Source organism: Schistocerca gregaria, chromosome 1, assembly GCF_023897955.1.
Source record: "Schistocerca gregaria isolate iqSchGreg1 chromosome 1, iqSchGreg1.2, whole genome shotgun sequence".
Lineage (NCBI taxonomy): Eukaryota > Metazoa > Arthropoda > Insecta > Orthoptera > Acrididae > Schistocerca > Schistocerca gregaria.
This window is the reverse complement of record NC_064920.1, coordinates 770120551-770142041: the sequence shown is the minus strand read 5'-3', so window position 1 is coordinate 770142041 and position 21491 is coordinate 770120551. Positions and strand designations below refer to the sequence as shown.

The 21491-nt window shown below is 41.2% G+C and overlaps 1 protein-coding gene across 1 annotated transcript in view; it reads right to left on the bottom strand.

Moving 5' to 3' along the window:
* Positions 1 to 16488: 16488 nt before the first annotated feature.
* The window catches only part of LOC126304998 (cardioactive peptide), a 320460-nt gene continuing 315457 nt past the window's right edge, over positions 16489 to 21491 (bottom strand). The window contains exons 5-6 of the mRNA XM_049992007.1: positions 18141 to 18233; positions 16489 to 16850 (exon numbers count right to left, since the gene is read on the bottom strand). Of these exons, the coding sequence (XP_049847964.1) occupies positions 16827 to 16850; positions 18141 to 18233 (117 nt within the window). The 3' untranslated portion in view covers positions 16489 to 16826. The remainder of the gene's footprint in view (positions 16851 to 18140; positions 18234 to 21491) is intronic.

Genomic DNA, 21491 nt, shown 5'->3' with positions numbered 1-21491 from the left:
TTAAACGAATGACGAGAAGTGGCAGCAAAAGTTTTGGATAAGCTGGGGTTGCTAGCCACTGCCGTTGAGCGACTGTCTCTCTGTACAGATGAATCTGTTCTCATTTGTCCCGTTGCAGTAGGCGACAAGAGACAAGTCCAGACGCTGTTAAAATTCACGCAAAATCAGACTGAGATATGCAGAAAGCATAGGGAAGCATTGCATGAGCTCCAACGGATCACACCACAACCAAATGTGGGAAGTGATAGTACAAACGCTGTGTTCAATGAATCAAGTGAGTACATAGTGAATCAGAAGAGCTGAATAAATTACTGCAAAGAATATGACAGTTTTGCGAAACGGCCGTCCAATCTATCTCATTATGCTGGTGAAGTAGAGGGTTTCTGCTGCCACTGACTTGTTTGCCGCCTCCTGAGGACGAGGCAAGGTTATCAGTACATGTCAGTTGAATAGTCGTCAAGTATGTTACTTTTGCACCCTTGTGGAGTGCTACAACAAAGACGGTGTGTAATGCATTTGCAGAGGGATTTTTGAGAAACGTACAAAACGTGGACCATATTTTTTTTGGTAATGGAACTTTCATGCTACACATTTTACAGCAGAGGAAAAGGTCCTGATTTCTGTTCATTGTTTATCCAGTAAATAGAGGTTCCTTTGTAATAAATTATACAGGGTCATACAAAAAGGTACGATCAAACTTTCAGGAAACATTCCTCACAAACAAAGAAAGAAAATATGTTATGTGGACATGTGCCCGGAAACGCTTAATTTCCATGTTAGAGCTCATTTTAATTTCGTCAGTATGTACTGTACTTCCTAGATTCACCGCCAGTTCGCCCAATTGAAGGAAGGTAATGTTGACTTCGGTGCTTGTGTTGACATGCGACTCATTGCTCTACAGTACTAGCATCAAGCACATCCGTACGTAGCATCAACAGGTTAGTGCAGTCAGTGCAATGTTTACAAATGCGGAGTTGGCAGATGCCCATTTGATGTATCGATTAGCACGGGGCAATAGCAGTGGCGCGGTACGTTTCTATCGACGCAGATTTCCAAAACGAAGGTGTCCCGACAGGAAGACGTTCGAAGCAATTGATTGGCGTCTTAGGTAGCACGGAACGTTCCAGCCTATGAATCGTGACTGGGGAAGACCTAGAACGACGAGGACACCTGCAATGAATGAGTCAATTCTTCTTGCAGTTGACGATAACCCTAATGTGAGCGTCAGAGAAGAGAAGTTGCTGCTGTACAAGGAAGCGTTGACCACGTCACTGTACGGAGAGTGCTACGGGAGAACCAGTTGTTTCCGTACCATGTACAGCGTGTGCAGGCACTATCAGCAGCTGATTGGCCTCCACGGGCACACTTCTGCAAATGGTTCATCCAACAATGTGTCAATTCTCATTTCAGTGCAAATGTTCTCTTTACGGATGAGGCTTCATTCCAACGTGTTGAAATTGTAAATTTTCACAATCAACATGTGTGGGCTCACGAGAATCCGCACTCAATTGTGCAATCACGCCATCAACACAGATTTTGTGTGAACGTTTGGGTAGGCATTGTTGGTGATGTCTCGATTGGGCCCCATGTTCTTCCACCTATTCTCAATGGAGCACGTTATCATGATTTCATACGGGATACTCTACCTGTGCTGCTAGAACATGTGCCTTTACAAGTACGACACAACATGTGGTTCATGCACGATGGAGCTCCTACACATTTCAGTCGGTGTTCGTACGCTTCTCAACAACAGATTCGGTGACCGATGGATTGGTAGAGGCGGACCAATTCTATGGCCTCCACACTCTGCTGACCTCAACCCTCTTGACTTTCATTTATGGGGTCATTTCAAAGCTCTTGTCTACGCAACCCCGGTAACAAATGTTAGAGACTCTTCGTGCTCGTTTTGTGGACGGCTGTGTTACAATACGCCAGTCTCTATGGCTGCATCAGAGCATCAGGGATTCCATGTGACGGAGGGTGGATGCATCTATCCTCGCTAACGGAGGACATTTTGAACATTTCCTGTAACAAAGTGTTTGAAGTCACGCTGGTACGTTCTGTTGCTGTGTGTTTCCATTCCATGACTAATGTGATTTGAAGAGAAGTAATAAAATGAGCTCTAACATGGAAAGTAAGCGTTTCCGGACACATGTCCACATAACATATTTTCTTTCTTTGTGTGCGAGGAATGTTTCCTGAAAGTTTGGCCGTACCTTTTTGTAACACCCTGTATACATGCGCAGTGCTATCCCATGTATTTCATCTCAGCGTACTCCTGGGAAATAAAGCTTTGTAGTAACTGTGTTTATTTGTGACAGTATCACCCGAAACACTGTCGTGTGAACAACAATTTCATCATTTTATTCTTGTGCCCTTAAAGGCACGACAAATACGAGTACATGCTTGTTTGGCAAAAACTGGCCGAAATATGACCTGTTACCAACAAAGGTTTTGTAACACTCTGTATATGCATTGACCACCGTCCTCTATGACATGCTGGAAAGTTACTAGTTTTTTGAAAACATGAGTTCTAATTTGTTTTGATGTGTGAGATGCGTTGTGTATAATGGAATATTATTATCTGTTGTTTTCATCGGTGTGATCGATTTATTGAGTTGTGAAGAAGATTTTGCCGAAGTCACAATAGCGAAAAGGGCACTGCGTTGAGTTTTGATGCAAATGGATGCAGAGGTGTGGAGAGTCGTGTAGGTGCAGTAACGAAATTCCTGCCAGATGATTTCAGGAAGAGTGACTAATATTTTTGTTTCTTTTGTAGAATTTTCTACAGGGTGACCATCTGCGGTGGTACCAAGAGAAGATTACTGCGACAACAGCATCCAAAGATAAGAGTGTTGATAGTAAAGAAAAAACGGAATTAATCCACAGAGTGATGACAGGTGAATTAAGGAATGTAGACCTATTCAGATCTATTGAAAATGTATGAAGTAGGGAAAAGAAGCTATATCAAGAGGAGTATATTGCAAGGAAAAGTAGAAGTTTCGACAATCTTCAGTCAGATGCGAGTTACTATACTTATGTCATTGTGCAGTTTTATTGCTAAACTTTATATTTTGCATTCTGCTTATGATGAGTGTTCAGAGACCCGATAGTGAAAGAAGTGTTAGGTCCAGAAGGTCCAAGATGGGAATGGCTGCAATGACGAGTACAGTGTTGGCCCTCTTATGTTTTCTTTGTCTAACTTTTAGTGTTGTTCAAAAGTAGTAACTTGGAATTATTTTTGATTGGTTTGTGGATCATGAGTTGCGATGTGTGTAGTTTAGTAGGTCTGCTAGTTGTGGAGAATGAAGAAAAGTGGCGACAACCATGTAGTCTATTATACAATTCGTAATAAAGTTTGTGATAGTACATTAGGGTGAAAAGTACAAGGAAAAGATTAGTCACTCCAGTATCAGCCGAAGTCAGTAGCGGCTAGAGTCTGTAGCAAATTTTGTGGTCTAGTTTTGGGTTTTGGTTTTATGACCAGTTGCATTTTAATGGGATTATGGTGTTGGTCTTCTAAATTAAATGACCCATACCTTGTCTTAAGTGTGACGTCAGCATCCTGAGTGAAGAAATGTTTGACTTAAGTAAGAAATATCTTTTAGAGTAGCATGGAAAGTATTACCGGAGAAAGTAACGTTTGTAAATAGCTAAACAGAAGTGTACCTCAGGTATACATAATACTGAGAGGGAGAGAGATAGAGAGAAAGAGGGAGAGAGATAGAGAGAAAGAGAGAGAGAGAGAGAGAGATGAGAGGATACTCAGTTACATCTTCCAATAAAGCTTTTAGATTGTTTGGTATGTAATGTAGACTTGTGTGAATATCCAGTCTAAAAATTTCTTTTGTGTGTAGGCTAAGTATTGCTTTTATACGTTGAGAGGCATTACACATCACACTGTAGAAGCAGCGCCAATGTATGTGAGGGCAGCAGCAGAGGTTCCTTCAGATCTACATTAGGTTGTGCAGGCGAGCAGAGCTCTACGGATGCCGCACAGACCCTGCTGCTGACCACCAGGGATAGTACTCATACCACCTTGCTTGGACCACTTCTCAGCCCTCAACGGCATGAGGACCGTCAGCCTGCAATCAGCTATTCCAGGCAGATCTTGACGGTGACCCATCAGCTGGCTGATAGTCTTGAGACACCAACAGGTCCCTCTGCTCACGTCACTGCGGGCGTTCCACACAATGGACGCTCTCCCAAAATGGACTACTTAGAACGCTATATACCATGCGAGCATCCATATCTCATCCCTGACTGCGAGTCCTTCCGCAGGCTGAGAAATGATTTGTTGTGATGAGACATCTTTTACTAAAAGGCCTTGGGCACTGGTGTTGGGCTGACGATCATTATGTAAACAAGAGATTTGTCTTGACTTACGGCAATATACGATGGAATAGCATGACCACTGATATGTGAATTAAGAACACAAAGTGGCTGTGTCATCGGTTCCTAATGCAATTGGCTTATCTCTTTATAAAAGAAAGAGGTGTTTGAACAAAATCAAGAATGCTACTGACTGCTTTCCATTGCCTGTCTAGAGGGAATAGTCTTTCCAGTTCATGAACGTTTGTACATGGAAGTTGTGGACACGTTTTTAGCGAGTGATGGCAGTGTAGAGCTTCCAAGGAAACTCTTCCTAGTGAAGATGATGGTGTGGGGATGGTCCCCAGTAAATTGCAATACTGAAGACTTTTATGATAAGTCATTAATGAAGCATGTGAGGGACCTCTAGCTCTAAAGTGCCCTCTTGGATCCTTACGTCAAGGTAAAAAAAAAGAAATATCGCTAGATTCTGATATTATATAGTAATAACAGGTCCAGCATGATTTTTGTTACTGGCATTGGAATAATGAAAGGTGTCTGTTTCAGCCACCTTAAATCAAGGCAAATGTATAATAACTAACTTGGCTTCACCTAGCGTGCTTTTCCGCTAGTTGCTTATCATATAACAATGTGCGAAGAAGGAATGCAGGGGAGTCAGCTTCACTGATTTTCTTTTCTTTTATTTCGTATCAGCATCCTCTGTTACTCATACTCATAACCTAATCCCAGTTAGCTCTGTGATCGTCATTTTTTCCATTTCTTGTCGATACTTAGTTGCATAAATATTCTTTGGAGGTATATTTCATCTTTCCAACTAAATGAAAGGCAATTTGCTTTTTTACCATACACGTTCTTCTTGTTTTATTTATGAAGCATCTCCAGTGGCCTGTAATACATGTTTGTTTTGTGAATATAATAAATCAGTTATATAGTAGATACAGGTATTTTCTTGATTCTCAGGTTAGAAACAACTTATTGCAACAGAAGTTTCGTGAGGCTAAATTCTCGTTTGGTGTTAAGTAGGATTCCAATGTTTTTAATCCATGTGTGTAATTCTGGAGATTTATTTTCTCGGTCTGAATTCTCCATATGGGCGATTTTCGGTGTTTTTGACCGCTTTTGTCTAAACACTTCACTTTCACTTTTCACTCAGTGAATTCGATTTGTGTGTGTGTGTGTGTGTGTGTGTGTGTGTGTGTGTCAGAGAGGTAGAGAGAGAGAGAGAGAGAGAGAGAGAGAGAGAGAGAGAGAGAGAGAGAGAAGTAGAGAGAGAGAGAGAGAGAGAGAGAGAGACTAATTTATTATTTAGTCTCGTTGTTTTATCTGTTTGTTGTTGTTTTAGTGGCTAACATGATGATTGATCATTGTTTGTACTGATTTGACCAATAATATTACTTCATTTTTCGTTGCAAGGGCTCTTTGTATATGAAAGTTTTCCTGTAGTGTCAAGATTTTTTATAGTAATCGTTCACTCTAATAATTTCTATGTTCTGTTCCATGTTGGATGGTCCATCTCCATGTTTTATCAGGTATTCAGTAAAGGCAGAATGGGTATTTTCATTCTTACAGCATCATATATGCTCTTTATGACTAGTTCCGAAGTTTCTCCCTATTTCCAGATACACTGATTCATGTTACTAAATTCTAAATGGTATATGTCCGCTCTGTGCTATTTATCTAGATGGCCTATTGCTGTTTGTAAATGTGACTGCACTTTGTTTCTTGTTCTGTAAGCAACATGTAATCCTTATTTCTTCAGTACATTTGCTATTCTGTGATTTGCATTTGTATGTTAAAATGTCTCATTTCTTTCCATTGTTCGTGTCGTAAGTGTTACTGTTTTGTGTTTCCATGTACTGTCGCGTCTGAATTGTTTCTGTGTTCTGTGGTGTTTGTGTTCTCTGCTTGTTTTCATCTTTCCTTAGTTGTGTTTTGACTTCGTGGGTGAGTCTTTGTGCTATACAGGTGTTGTAACCATTACTTTTTGGTTATGAGTTGTATTATTTGTAATTCTTTTTTGTAGTTTTCTTTGCTGAGTGGGATATTATTTAATCTGTGTAACAAGTGTCATATTGCTGCTAACTTTTGATTTTGTGATGGTTGGGCATGGTATATATCACAGTCTGCTGCTGTTGGTTTTCTGAAAATGTATGTTTGTGCTTATTTCTGTCTGTTTTTGTTAATTTGCTTTTGTGTCTCCTTTTCTATAGTGAATTGGCTGTTTTTATGCATATTCTTTTTACCTATTTTCTCTGTTGACTGATCTACCATGCTGATTGTCATCCACATACCTGTGCCAGTAAACAATTCTATATCCTTTACTTGTGAGGATTATATCAAAGTTTATATTTTCTATCTGGCTGATGAAAATATTTGCTTATGTTCCAGATATTGGGAATTCCATTGGAAGACCATCTTTTCATAAGAAAAATCGCTTTTAAAATTGGGAATAATTTTGTGGTGTGATTATTTTAATGGTTTTGATTATTTCTCTAGTGTTATCTGCAGCTAGCAGGTTAACTTCAATCAGATTAATTGAGTATGTCATGGGTATCAAGATGCCCATGCTCTCTATGTCAAAAGAATTGAGTGATGATGATGTTTGTGGGATGTATAAATATTTTATTTGTGTTATAAGTTCATTTGTGTTTTTCACATTTCTGTTGTTCTTTGTTTCATAGTGAGGCATTATGATTTTGTTCATGTATTTTGCTACATAGTGTGCATTCACGAAATTATTAACAGGCCTCGCTGGAATTTCAGGTTTGTGATTTTGAGTTGGTTTATGAATGTTAGTGCTTTTGAGTTCTTCTGTGTGATGAGATGTTTTTGTTTGTCTGTGAGTATATGTTTGATGTCGTTGAGGTTATCCTTGTTTGTGTCTGGAAACGTGCCGATGGATCTGATTTCAGTTTACTTGACAGAAGGTGATTTACTTAAGAGAAGGTGAAGTTCTTAGCCGAAATCTCTTGTAAACAACCTTTATTTATTTGGTAAACATAGTTAGCACCTTCACATCTCGGTAAACGGTTATTACACGTCTCCTGAACCAGCTGTACAAATACTATTTCTGAAACATTGGCAGGTATGTGAGGGAATAGATGAAAGATGCATCAGCAACTCCAGGTGGTATGGGATATGTGCATTTGGCGAATTACTCTTTATATTGACAAGGGTACTCGTCATTTATCTCATTCCTCACATATCTAGCACTGAGAGTTTGTATAACTGGTATAGGGGACATGTAATAACCTTTTGTTGAGATCTGGAGATGTCAACCATGCTTATCGAAACCAGTAATTGACAATAAAGATACTTTACAAGCGATCTTCACTTTTTCTCAAGTAATTATTACAGATTGCCTATTACCACTCAAGATGAGTAAACTAAAATATTTCAGTTTTGTTAAATTGTTAGAGGAGATGAAATCTTTAATTTTTCTATATATTGTTTTTTATTGGTCAGTACTGTAGTTATGACTATGATGTTGTTAGACTGAAGTTGTTCTTTTAATTTGTAGTAGCATTGTTTTCTGTTTGGAGGTCCCTGTTTTGCTCTTTCTTTGACGGGGTGATTGTGTTGCTTATTTGCTTCTTCACTGGTTGTTTTTTATCCCATTTTCAGTGTTATTTTCTTTTTTCTATTCCACTATGAAGATGCTTTCTGTTTCTACAATCAGATTTTCTATTTAGTGGTTGTCTGTCTTTGTACTGACGTTGCATTTGAGCCCTTTCTCTAACAGCTGCAGCTCATTCTCTGTTAATTCTGTGTCTGTGAGGCTTATTAGTTTCAGGTGGACATTTTGGAGATGGATGTGCTGTGTTTTTTTTTTCTGGTTGTGTTTTTTGGTGAGTACATGAGTTTTCGAATGTGTACATTGCAGTGATCTTGCTGCGATGTGTTCAGTTTTCTGTATTATGTTAATCAGCAGTATTGGGTTGTTGATAAATGTAGCTAGCGCGAGATTTACATCATATAACATTCTAAAAATACGAATTTGTTGGTATAAAATAATTTGATTTGTTTCTTAACCAAGTCTCTTCTGTAAATATTGCCGTTCTTTGTGCTAACATTGAGTTGTTGCATTTGCAAGTCTGAATCTGACATGTTGGATGGTCTTGTGGAGTCTGAATGGATATTCTTGAAACAATTGTATGAGTTGACCGGAAATGCCTCATCTGGTTGTATTATCTTCGTTTTCTCCGGTTTCCGTCGTTTCTTAGTTGCTTAATGGAGAGATATTCCGTCTTTGGAACTAATGCTTTGCGATGTATGCGTATACGATTAATTGGGAGTGCATATGTAATCGTCAAATTAGTATAACTTTCTTGGTTCTCACTATAGAAGCGTGGGTACGTTTGTCGAATTTTTAACGTCCGTAGCTGGCTTGTGATGTGACTGGGCTGGAGACAATTATTGGTGAAGTTGCCTTCTAGTGTCTTCCTTCCACTGTTGTCGTGAGTGCTTGCGGTTTTAATGTGTTTACAAGACCGATCGTGTTCCATATTTCTGATAGCATCATCCTTTGTTGACAGAATAATGGCCAGTAGGATTTGTTAAGAAATCAACACCCTTAAGGAACTATAATATTAAGGTGATTTTTGCTTTGTTAAATGGTTGCTGAAACTGAGGGGAGTATACCTCGTGTACTTAAATGTCCGTTTTCATGGAGAATGATTCGTTAATCTTTTCGCCCACATGTATTTCACTAATCCTTTTCATCGACTGTGACTACTGAGAATTGTTGCTTTGGTTGATAAATGTGTTTTTAAATTGGCTGTGAAATTCATTCCCTGATCAGTCGTAATGAAACTGTTTAGTCAGATTCTGTTGGGTGTTTTACATACACTCCTGGAAATGGAAAAAAGAACACATTGTGTCAGACCCACCATACTTGCTCCGGACACTGCGAGAGGGCTGTACAAGCAATGATCACACGCACGGCACAGCGGACACACCAGGAACCGCGGTGTTGGCCGTCGAATGGCGCTAGCTGCGCAGCATTTGTGCACCGCCGCCGTCAGTGTCAGCCAGTTTGCCGTGGCATACGGAGCTCCATCGCAGTCTTTAACACTGGTAGCATGCCGCGACAGCGTGGACGTGAACCGTATGTGCAGTTGACGGACTTTGAGCGAGGGCGTATAGTTGGCATGCGGGAGGCCGGGTGGACGTACCGCCGAATTGCTCAACACGTGGGGCGTGAGGTCTCCACAGTACATCGATGTTGTCGCCAGTGGTCGGCGGAAGGTGCACGTGCCCGTCGACCTGGGACCGGACCGCAGCGACGCACGGGTGCACGCCAAGACCGTAGGATCCTACGCAGTGCCGTAGGGGACCGCACCGCCACTTCCCAGCAAATTAGGAACACTGTTGCTCCTGGGGTATCGGCGAGGACCATTCGCAACCGTCTCCATGAAGCTGGGCTACGGTCCCGCACACCGTTAGGCCGTCTTCCGCTCAAGCCCCAACATCGTGCAGCCCGCCTCCAGTGGTGTCGCGACAGGCGTGAATGGAGGGACGAATGGAGACGTGTCGTCTTCAGCGATGAGAGTCGCTTCTGCCTTGGTGCCAATGATGGTCGTATGCGTGTTTGGCGCCGTGCAGGTGAGCGCCACAATCAGGACTGCATACGACCGAGGCACACAGGGCCAACACCCGGCATCATGGTGTGGTGAGCGATCTCGTACACTGGCCGTACACCTCTGGTGATCGTCGAGAGGACACTGAATAGTGCACGGTACATCCAAACCGTCATCGAACCCATCGTTCTACCATTCCTAGACCGGCAAGGGAACTTGCTGTTCCAACAGGACAATGCACGTCCGCATGTATCCCGTGCCACCCAACGTGCTCTAGAAGGTGTAAGTCAACTACCCTGGCCAGCAAGATCTCCGGATCTGTCCCCCATTGAGCATGTTTGGGACTGGATGAAGCGTCGTCTCACGCGGTCTGCACGTCCAGCACGAACGCTGGTCCAACTGAGGCGCCAGGTGGAAATGGCATGGCAAGCCGTTCCACAGGACTACATCCACCATCTCTACGATCGTCTCCATGGGAGAATTGCAGCCTGCATTGCTGCGAAAGGTGGATATACGCTGTACTAGTGCCGACATTGTGCATGCTCTGTTGCCTGTGTCTATGTACCTGTGGTTCTGTCAGTGTGATCATGTGATGTATCTCACCCCAGGAATGTGTCAATAAAGTTTCCCCTTCCTGGGACATTGAATTCACGGTGTTCTTATTTCAATTTCCAGGAGTGTAAATCATGCAGGCAAATCTCATTATATTCTCTTACCGGCTTCAGAGGGCGTTGCTTTCAGTGGAATTCACAAACAGAGAGCCACTTCCTGTACTTGATAGGAAGTACAATAGCTTTACCAAGTCCATTAATTATGGTTAAAAGTGTATTCCGTATCTGGAACACTGCTGTGGTTCAAAATTAAGACTAAATCTAATTAAAAGAACAACGGGTATGTTTTAGTCTTCCTCTAGCTTCGCTTCCATACTTGATTGTTGGAACACCGACTGTGTTGAAAATTTTTACGCCTGGTTTCGCTGAAATCTCTTTCCACATATATTTTTTTGTGATGTTCTAAACAATGAAAAAAATATTTCTCTACGATATGAAATTTTGGCGAAGATATTTCTTTCAATTGTCTCTTAACTCCTGCTTTTTTATCTTCAAATATCTAGAACGACTCGTTCCGTGGTAAACGCTTGTCGACTAAAGACAGTGGGGCACCTTACCCGGTAAAATGTAGCAGTGCTTAATTTCAACCATACAACTCTCCACCATGCCCCCAGCTCCACCTCTGAGCCATAAAAATCATAAGTTTAAATTTTTGAAAACGTGTGATAAAACATAAAAATAAGAGCTCCTTTTGTACAACGTATAGCTCTGAAATGTAGGCTTTTAAAACATAGTTTTCTGTAATTAAAAGAATAAAAAGACGAGATTTAATAAAGGTAACAGGTGATATCGTCTGTCCCCGCAGCAGCCTTACTTTTTCTTCTTAGTTTTGCTCGATACATATCGCTACAAGCTTGTAGTTTTAGCGACAATGACGTCATGTTTTCAACTGCTGCTAGCCACGACATTCAGACATTTGCGTTGTAGCTGTTCGGTGAAGCGGAAGTTTTGGGTATTCACTTGCATTACTAGGTTTTAGAAAAGCCCACAATAAATTGTACATATTGTGAGTGTTCTATACATTATAACTCGTAACTTGGTGATGCTTTTGACACGAATAAAATAAAAAAGACATAAATTTTCTGGAAACTTAAAGTCTATGATTGAAATATTTCATTAACTAACGTATTATTCTGATTATGCAGTACCTCGCTCTGCGTCCCAGCCCATCGTATCACGTTGGTCACCCATTGCCACGTTCACTGGTGCTGGCGTAGAAACAAATTATACTAACGTTGCGGTTTAACACCCGTGTAGTATTGTAAATCTCCGATGTCGAATTGTTCCAGTGAGTCCAAAAATATTCCCTAGGAGGTGCCGGAACGCTGTTCCGGCCGAAATTAAGCCCTGAAATTTAATCGATTTCGTGGTCTTGCACCTGTTGTAAAGTTTGCGTCATCAGGAAGCTGCTTTTGCCGCTGTCAGGTTGTCCACCTGTTTTTTTGCGGCGAATGCTGAGCCGTCCGGTGCATTATGCCTTCTATTGCTCATAAGCAGAAAACCAACGCACTGCTTAGTTACTGTTGTTAGGAGGGAGATACGGTTGTTGTCGGAGTTCATTAGGCGTACTTTCTTGACGGTCTAAGCAGCCATTAAAACAATATTATTGTAGTTCTCATTGTGAGATGAGGAGGTGTGCGGTTTCAGTAAATGCACTGCAGTAACGGATCTCAGAATTGTATTTTGTTTCCCCAGAATGACGGTCTACTTGGAAGACACGGACTCACTGCTGTCGGACTGAATTGTAACAAGTAATCTAGTGAGCAAAATAATTAACCTATTTAATTTCTTTCGATTTGATACAGATTAATTTATAAAATGAGTACAATATCCGTCACACCACGAATAAGAAAAGCCGGAAAGTATTGAACACCTTTTCTAAATGACGAGGTATACGCGGCATCTCTTGAAATTCTGTTATGGCTTAAACTTTCTCATTTTTCTTCAGATCAGTTTCCTGTTAGGAAGCGTCACGATTAATCTGAAATGGGTTCTGGAAGGAGAAACGAAAAGTAGAAAAACTTTAATAAAATAAAATATCACCAGTATTTTAAAGAACGAAAAGTTTGATGTGGTTTGAATCTTCCACAACAATTATTACATTTCCAGAATGAGATTTTCACTCTGCAGCGGAGTGTGCGCTGATATGAAACTTCCTGGCAGATTAAAACTGTATGCCGGACCGAGACTCGAACTCGGGACTTTTGCCTTTCGCGGGCAGGTGCTCTACTTTACAGAAGCTCTCCTGAGTCGTGCTTCGGTAGCTCAGATGGTAGAGCACCTGCCCGCGAAAGGCAAAGGTCCCGAGTTCGAGTATCGGTCCGGCACACAGTTTTAATCTGCCAGGAAGTTTCAATTATTACATTTACGTCTCACGTGTTCTACTTTTGGTTTTGCAAATAGTTTAACTGTAGTCATTTATCATTTTTGCTCATTGTGTGCAGTGAAATCAATCGTTTCAGGCCGGTGGAAATCTCACAAAAGAGCATTTTCGCTAGTATTATACGTTTAAGAGAAAGAAATGACGTCTAAAGCAAATTTACCGTTTGCATGTGCTCTGAATTTTTCTGGTCGATGTAACACGTATGGCATGTTGATCACTTTACAGTTAGTATCACAGTCTGTACTCGCGACCCTACAAAACCTTTGCTGTGGTGTAACTACAGTAGTAAATATGTTTAAAAATAGCGAAAGCATTCGTTTCTGGCTGGTAACTGTGTCACAAGCAAACATTTGCACCTTTAACCCAAGGAGGTGGTTATCTACGCCTAAATACCAAGACTGCAGTGGAAAATTAGTGTTACGAAGTCTAACGTAATGTTAGATTGGTGCTTAAGCTCGTAGCGTTTTCGTTTTGCAAGTTGGTTTTCCGGTTGCTAACGTTTATTTATCAATTGCCATTTTTATTTGTAGTTCACAGTTGCTATATGAGTTTACGTATTGTCATTTTGTCATTTGGAGGTAGTGAGTGTAGTTGTGGACTCTAGAAAATGGAGTGCCAAGTGGAGAAATCAGAACATTTCCGACGAATACTTCTGTTTGAGTTCACAAGAGGGGTGACAGCAGCCAGAAACATTTGCACTGCTCATGGGTATTGGACAGAGCACGACAAGAAAATAGTTTTCCGACTTTAAGGAGGATCGTTTTGACATTAGTGTCTCTCCACGCTCAGAAATACATTCAAGGTTTGTTTACACTCATTAACCCACAATGGTCCAAGTCAATCTACTCGAGAACTGGCAAATGTGTTGACTGTGATCATTTCATCATCGTCCGACAGTTACATGCAATGGCGAAGGTTCAAAAATCGGGTGTATGGGTACCGCAGGCTCTAAACCAAAACCATAGAAATCAGCGGGTGATCGTATGTGCATCTTCGCTTGCTCGTCGGCTCGTGAACAACACGGACAATTCCTACCCTGCACGGTTACTGACGACGATAAATTATGTCTTTCTGTTAACGTAAGGAAACTGAAGGCTTGGTTGAACCCAAACAAATCAGCAACTATTCGTGGAAAGATCTGCATGCATATAAAAAAGATAATGTTATGTAGCTGGCGGAACACTGACGGTGTGGTGTACTACGAATTGCTTCCCCAAGGTGTAACCGTCACAGCTGACATTTATTGTCAATAACTGTGACGTCTTACAATCCAAGAACGAAGAACAGGAATACTACGTGAAGTGATACTACTCCTCGATATCACCCGTCCGTATTCAGCTAGACTGGCAAAAACACTACACAGAAGATGGGCTGGGAAGTCATTCCGCACCCACCTTATTCAAATGACCTATATCCCTCTATAACGAACAACCTTCAAGGAAGCTCGTTTCCGGATGAACATGCGCTCCGAACATGGCTCAACGAGTTCTTCACCTCAAAGCCAAGTGCTTTCTACAGTCGCGGAGTCGAACAGCTACCCCAGCGTTGGCAGACTGTTGTAAATAGTGAAGAAGAATGTATTATTGATGACTAAAGTCTGTGTCAAGTGTTGTGTTTATTAAACTTATGGAAAAACGCTACAAATCTAAACACCAACCCAGTAGTTTGAGCTATACCAGTAGCATGCGGATATAATTACACTTTCACTGATTGACCGTTTTCTCTGCTTGTCTTTGCTCCTCAGCTCGTTTGTGGGTAAACTAGTAAACCCCCACCCCAGATTATTTAAAGAATCGAATTCTTATTTATAAACGATTATATCTCACGAGGTATTTGTAGTAAAATGATTTAAGTTTTCAGATACATTCATGGGTGGTATGTGGATTCTGTCTCCAAAATGTAATACACGTATATTTGGTAGTACAGAAGTAATAAATTAAACGTCATGTCTAGTGTTGCAGTTTTACTACGTGAATAGCGCAAATATAATAACCAATTAACTTTTAGTTACGCAGCCTCCAGAGACGTGCACAGTTTCTAATTAATACCAGAGTTCTTGATGCAACTCTCCATGCTACTCTAGCCTGTGAAAGCCTCTTCATCTCCGAATAACTACTACAACCTACATCCTTCTGAATATCTGCTTACTATATTCATCTCTTGGTCTCCCTCGACTACATTTAACCCCCTCTCCCCGTCCACACACACACACACACACACACACACACACACACACGCATCTTTTGCTTTCCCTCTACGATTTTTACCCTCCACGCTGCCCTCCAATATTAAACTGGCGATACCTTGATGTCTCAGAACGCGTCCTATCAACCTATCCCTTCATTTAGTCAAATTATGCCACGAATTTATCGTCTCCCCAATTGTACTCTGTACCTCCTCATTAGTTACGTGATCTATCCAGCTAATCTTCAGCATTCTTCTGTAGCACAACATTCCGAAAGCTTCTATTCTCTTCTTGTCTAATCGGTTTGTCGTCTGCGTTTCAGTTACATACGTTCCTACAGTGCAGATAAAGACCTTCAGAAAAGACTTCCTAATGCTTAAATCTATACTCGATGTTAACAAATTTCTCTTCTTCACGAATGCTTTTCTTGCCATTGCCAGCCTACATTTTATATTTTCCCTACTTGCTTCTCGAATAGCAAAACTCATTTACTACTTCGTCTCAATTCCTAATCTAATTCCCTCAGCATCACAGGATTTAACTCGAATACATTCCATTACTGTTGTTTTGCATTTGATGTCCATCGTATATCCTCCTGACAAGATACTGTCCATTCCGTTCAAGTGCTCTTCCAAGTCCGTTGCTGTCTGACAGAACTACAGTCTCATCGGCAAATCTCAAAGTTTTTATTCCTTCTCCCAAACTTTAATTCCTGCCCCTGATGTTTCTTTGGTTTCCTTAATTGTTTGCTCACTGTACAGATTGAATAACATCGAGGATACGCTACAGCCTTGTCTCACTCACTTCTTAACCACTGCTTCTCTTCCATGCCCTTGAGTCTTATAACTACCATCTGGTTGCTGTATGGGTTGTAAATGGCCTTTAGCTCCGTGCATATTACTCCTGCTACCTTCAGAACTGCAGTCAACATTGTCAAAATCTTTCTCTAAGTCAACAAATGCTATAAACGTAGGTTTGCCTTTCCATAACTTATCTTCTAAGATAAGTCGTAGGGTTAGTAATGCCTCTCGTGTGCCTACATTTCTCCGAAATCTATACAGATCTTCCCTGAGTTCGGCTTCTACCAGTGTTTGTATTGTTGTACGGAGAATTAATGCTAGTATTTTGTAATCATGACTTATTAGGCTGATAGTTTGGTAATGTTCACATCTGTCAGCAGTTGCTTTCTTTACAATTGGAATTATTACATTCTTCTTGAAGTCCGCTGTAACATCTGAAATTACTGACATGGCCTCTACCAAGATTAAAAATATGCGTACTTTCATCCACTCAAACGAAGTCGCTAATGTGTAGACCTAATATGGGTAAGATGGAGATCTCTAATTCCTGTAAAGTCACGAGAATGCGATAAGAAACGTTTGAAAGGAAACATTACAGTACAGGAACGTATTTTATTATGCATGCAGAGTACACAAGTAAACATTACAATATTAGGAAACGGCACTTAGTAGAGACAGCGCGTAACTCCTCTATAACATAAGAGGAACAGAACTCCACTCCCAGAAGTTTACTGGGGATGCAGGGCGAATGGAGGGGGAGGCTACAAATGACTAGCACAGCGAGATCTGCGTCCGATGCTTTATTTACAGTACAGGGCAGGGTGAGGGTGAGTGTAGCGGGCCACTACGAGTGCTTTCTCTTCTCTAGATGTGTGCGGTGCCGTGCCGGGCTGTGGCGACGGCTGCCACCGCTGGCGGGACCGGGCCGCGCTCCGTCTACCGGCGCCACGGCTTCATGCCCTGCAACACAACACACCGCAGCACGTCATACGGTAGCAGGCCCACGTCACACAGCTCAGTGCAGGCAAAAAGATCAATTACAACTGTTCATAAAGGATGTCCGCCATGCTTAATGTAGACTTACAGAGGCCCTAAAGTCTCCGCAGTTTCGTTCCCTTCTTAGGCGTCCGTTCTTATTCTACCAGTTAATCCCAGATTCCTTTGCGAACCGAAATGCCATGTATAAAACAGCTTCAAAAGTTTGATTACTTTACAAATGTTTTAATGTGGTAAATATTTGACGTTAAGCATGTAAGTGAGAAAAAGTTTGGAAAAAGTTTGAAAGACTTTGTTGCAAATCGATAAGTGTTACACTGGATGAATATACAGCGTGATTTTTTTTCCACAGTGTACAAACTCTAGGGATTGACCAGTGAGAGGATACGGCACAGGAAAGGTCCAGTGAACTTATGTCCGCAAATGCATGGTTTCCATGGTAGAGACCATTAATTCAATCATACTTTGTTACAAAGACTGCGGTCTAATGCGCCCTGGACCATGCATCCACAGTAACTGTATGCATGGTTTCCTCCTAGAGGGTGGTACTCATGCGTCATGCCCTAGCGCCCTCTCCTGCCATAGTAGTTGGTAATTTTGTGTCCGATTCACTTCTCTGGCTGACTCACCTTCCAGTGGATGTGATACAGCTTTGTATACAATGGTTCCGTATTCGAATCGAGAGCTTGCCGAGAACAGGCGGCAGGGACTTATGCCCGCCAACAACAACCGCAGCATTCAATGTTTGCAGCACTGTTTCGCTGTTTGTCTGAGACAGGGTCGTTTCAGGAGTTGCATTTAGGTTTTCCGCGATTTCCGTAAATCGCTCTAGGCAAACGTTGGGATGCTTTCCTTGAAAAGGGCACGACCGATTTCCTTGGCCACCTTTCGTGATCCGATCTTCTGCTCCATCTGTAATGACCACACTGTAGACGGGGCATTAAATTGTAATGTTCCTTCCTTCTCACCTATCACTTCCCTTCCCTCTATTATAACTGCAGTCTGGTTTTTGGTACAAGTTGTAAATAATCTTTCGCTCCATGTATTTTATCCGTGGTACCTTCAAAATTTTAGAATGTAATAGACAAAATTTCAAACAACGAGTTAGAATGATGTAAAATGACAGTCGAGAACGTGAATAGTGCCGTGAAACCAGTAACAGATTTATCGATGATGATATTAAAACATGCCCTGAAGTGAGAGCATGAGTAGAAAGTGGTAGGCGGACACAGGTATGTGTGAAGCTACACCCACCTGCACAGGAGTGGGCGGGGCAGCTGCCCTCTTCTTGCGGTACTGCGCAACAGCCAGTGGGCGAGAGAAGTCTGCTAGCCGGTTCGTCTGCATCTGAAACACAAGCACACACAAGGGATCAGCCGTTATCGTCTCCACACCAACGATCGCTCGAGGAGAGCCACAAACTCAGTTCCACAAGAACGGGGGAGGAATTAAGTTGTGTGCATTTCAAGCAGCCCCCATGGTACTCACACGAAGTGATTTAGAGGAATCATGGGAAACCTAATGAATGTGGTTTGAGTTGGATTCTGACCCTGCTCCTTTCGAATATAAGGCCAATAATTTAACGTCAGAGTCACCCAGTCGGGTAAACCAAGCGAAGTTGCTGTCCAATTTATGTTCTCTTCTCCCATCTTCGGTATGCCGGGTAGTTTTTGCTAGAGCGGAGGCATGGATTAGTCTCGTTCCCTTCCGTCTATTGGAAAAATTAGATACGCCAACACAAATCTATTCCACTCTCTTTCACACACACACACACACACACACACACACACACACACACACACACACACACACACACACACTTTCTATAAAATATTGTAAAGAATAAATTATGATTGAAGTTAGGCCAACATCATTCGAGTGGTCCAACCCACGGTAGTTTCAGATGTGCAACGGAAATCTGGCCCCAGGCATGTATATTAAAGCGAGGAAAGGCTCTCTCATCTACTATACTTCACACGGACAAAGAGTAAACTAGCAGCTAGCAGTGCTGTTACCAACTTTCAAATTCGAAACACAAAAGGTTGCTGGCGATACTGAAACTAGCTAAAATAGCAGTCATCTATATGGTTTCGCAAACTGTGTTCCACCGAACTCTGGTATTATGATGGGAGTGAATAAGTGGTTCGCGAAAAACTATCAGTAACACATCGTTTTTATGTCGGCTTTTTGGTGATACTAATTATTTCTTTAAAACATTATTATTTCTGTGTCATTGTTATGACTTAAAACTGAATTAATCACTTAATAAAATACGTTTTTCTGGTGTTCGTTAAAAATTTTGTTAACCTTCGTAGTACACAAGGCGTTCCATTGAAGTACCAAGATTCTCAGAGTGCTCCGTCAGAGGAAAAGTTTGGGAACCGTAAACTCTGCGGCAACACTGAGGCGTTGCCAGAGAGACGTATACAGAATAGCTTAACGTGATTGGCTGTGGCATCGCTAACCCAAGACAGATGGCGTCAACCCATTGAACAGTGTGTTCTTTCGCCGTACGGACTAGGATACAAAATCACTGTATTTTGTGGAGTTTGTGAATGGTGTGGAATGGGGCCAAGTGCAGAAAATTTGGCTAATTTGTCGTTCGTCTTTGACCATGAGTGCACCAAAAACCTGACTGTCTTGACTAAAGTTCTTAGAGAAATCACCAAGTAGCAAGAAAAGAGCGATTCTTCTATTTTATCCTCTGAAATGTACAACATTCAAAAAGTTCTCGGATAAGTGACCAGGATGTTGAGGCAGAGGTGCACAGTGTTTTGTGAATACGCTGTGTTGGTACCATCAGGCGAAACTTGCTTGTCTAAATATTGTCCATTGTACCTCTTTATTTTTTTATTTATTTATTTAAATTATCATAGGCACAATATTGGTTTAAAAAAAAGGACGTATCACTTTCACATCAAGGATATTCTGTTGTCTCACTTACTTGTTGAAAAGAATGATTGTGAGTGAACGTGCGAGATGTAAAGTGAGTTCACCACAAGCTACATTATTGATTTGTTCGTTTCTTTCTACAGTACCAACCCTTCTTTCTGAAGGTACATTTACGTTGGAACTATGATAAACGATAAGAGAGCTAAAAAGAACGGAGATTGACGCATTTATGACGCGTTCATGATGGAGCTTTGATAACGCCGTGAAAATGAGTGTTTGTTTTGGCTTTGGAATGGAAACAAAGATATTCCTAAATTTACAACTTAATTATGTTCATTCGTTTCGTACTGGAGATGGTGAAAAACAATACTATGTGCGATTAACAGTATGTTACTCTTGCAAACCACATTGCATGACTGTGAATACACGATAAATTGAGAACAATGCACCTGCTTTGTCGAATCGCAATTTCTTCAGGCGTCTGTCTACAGGCCAGTCATTTAACAGTGCAACGTTTGCTTTTCGTGCTGGAGATGCAGCTGTTGCGAGAATCATGAAAGGCAACTAAAGTTACAGGGAAAGATTTATCGAATTGTTAAAAACGAAAAGTGTAGACGTCGACGACTTCGGACAAGTGGGTGTAGACGAAACTGCATACTAATTATTTGAGCTGCCTTCAAAAACATCGAAAATATTATTTTCTTTTGTATTACAAGGACTGGCTGGTTTTATAAGTTCATAAACGCTTATGTTGGTGGATACGGTAAACAAGGCGATGGTGGAACAATTAGACCTTCACCTTTGTTTGTGAATTTGTCAGACGAGACTTAAAATTACTGTTGCGAGTACTTTGGCAAACTGAGATATAACCAGAATTGTTGAATGTATTCTAGATGGAGAATTTAGCCTTTGAAGAATAAAATTCTATAGATTTGGTCTACGATGTTGTTAAATGCCATGTTACTGCATAACTTAGTAATTGACAGAATGTGCTGAACACTATCTCATAGGGAAAAGAACTACAGAAGCAATAAATGTTACTAACTGCAGTTATTACTGTGGCAATAAACATTTTCATCTGTCTGCTGGTTTCACTGTAGCTGTCACCTCATTCCAATGTACAATGTTCTGAAGGAGAATAACTCGAGCAGTTTATTTCATAACAGACAGAATATTTTACTGAGAGACCGATAAACTTCCTATTTACCCTCATCAGTTGAGGTGACTTTTGGAAGTTTCCAGAATCTAAATCCGCCGAAATGACGACGCATTTTGATCTCCTTTCAGGGCTTTCCCGGAGAAACAGTAAATATTTTTGGAGGTAGTTGCATAGACTAACTAGAAGATTACACTCTGTACAACATGCGTCCAATTTTTACGATTGGACTCATTCCTCGTGTTTGTACTCCAGTTGCTGTAAGTTTATTTATCAACTGACATTTTTGTTTTAAGTTTACATAAATGAATTTTTCGACTGACTGTGATTGTGATGGTCATTTATTGGCCAGTTGTACCATATCGTTTACGCATACCTCAAGTACGCTATGTGATCAAAAGTATCCGGACACCTGGCTGAAAATGACTTAAAAGTTCGTGGCGCCCTCCATCGGTAATGCTGGAATCCATTATGGTGTTGGCCTACCATTTGCCTTGATGACAGCTTCCACTTGCGCAGGCATATTTTCAGCCAGGTGCTGGAGGGTTTCTTGGGGA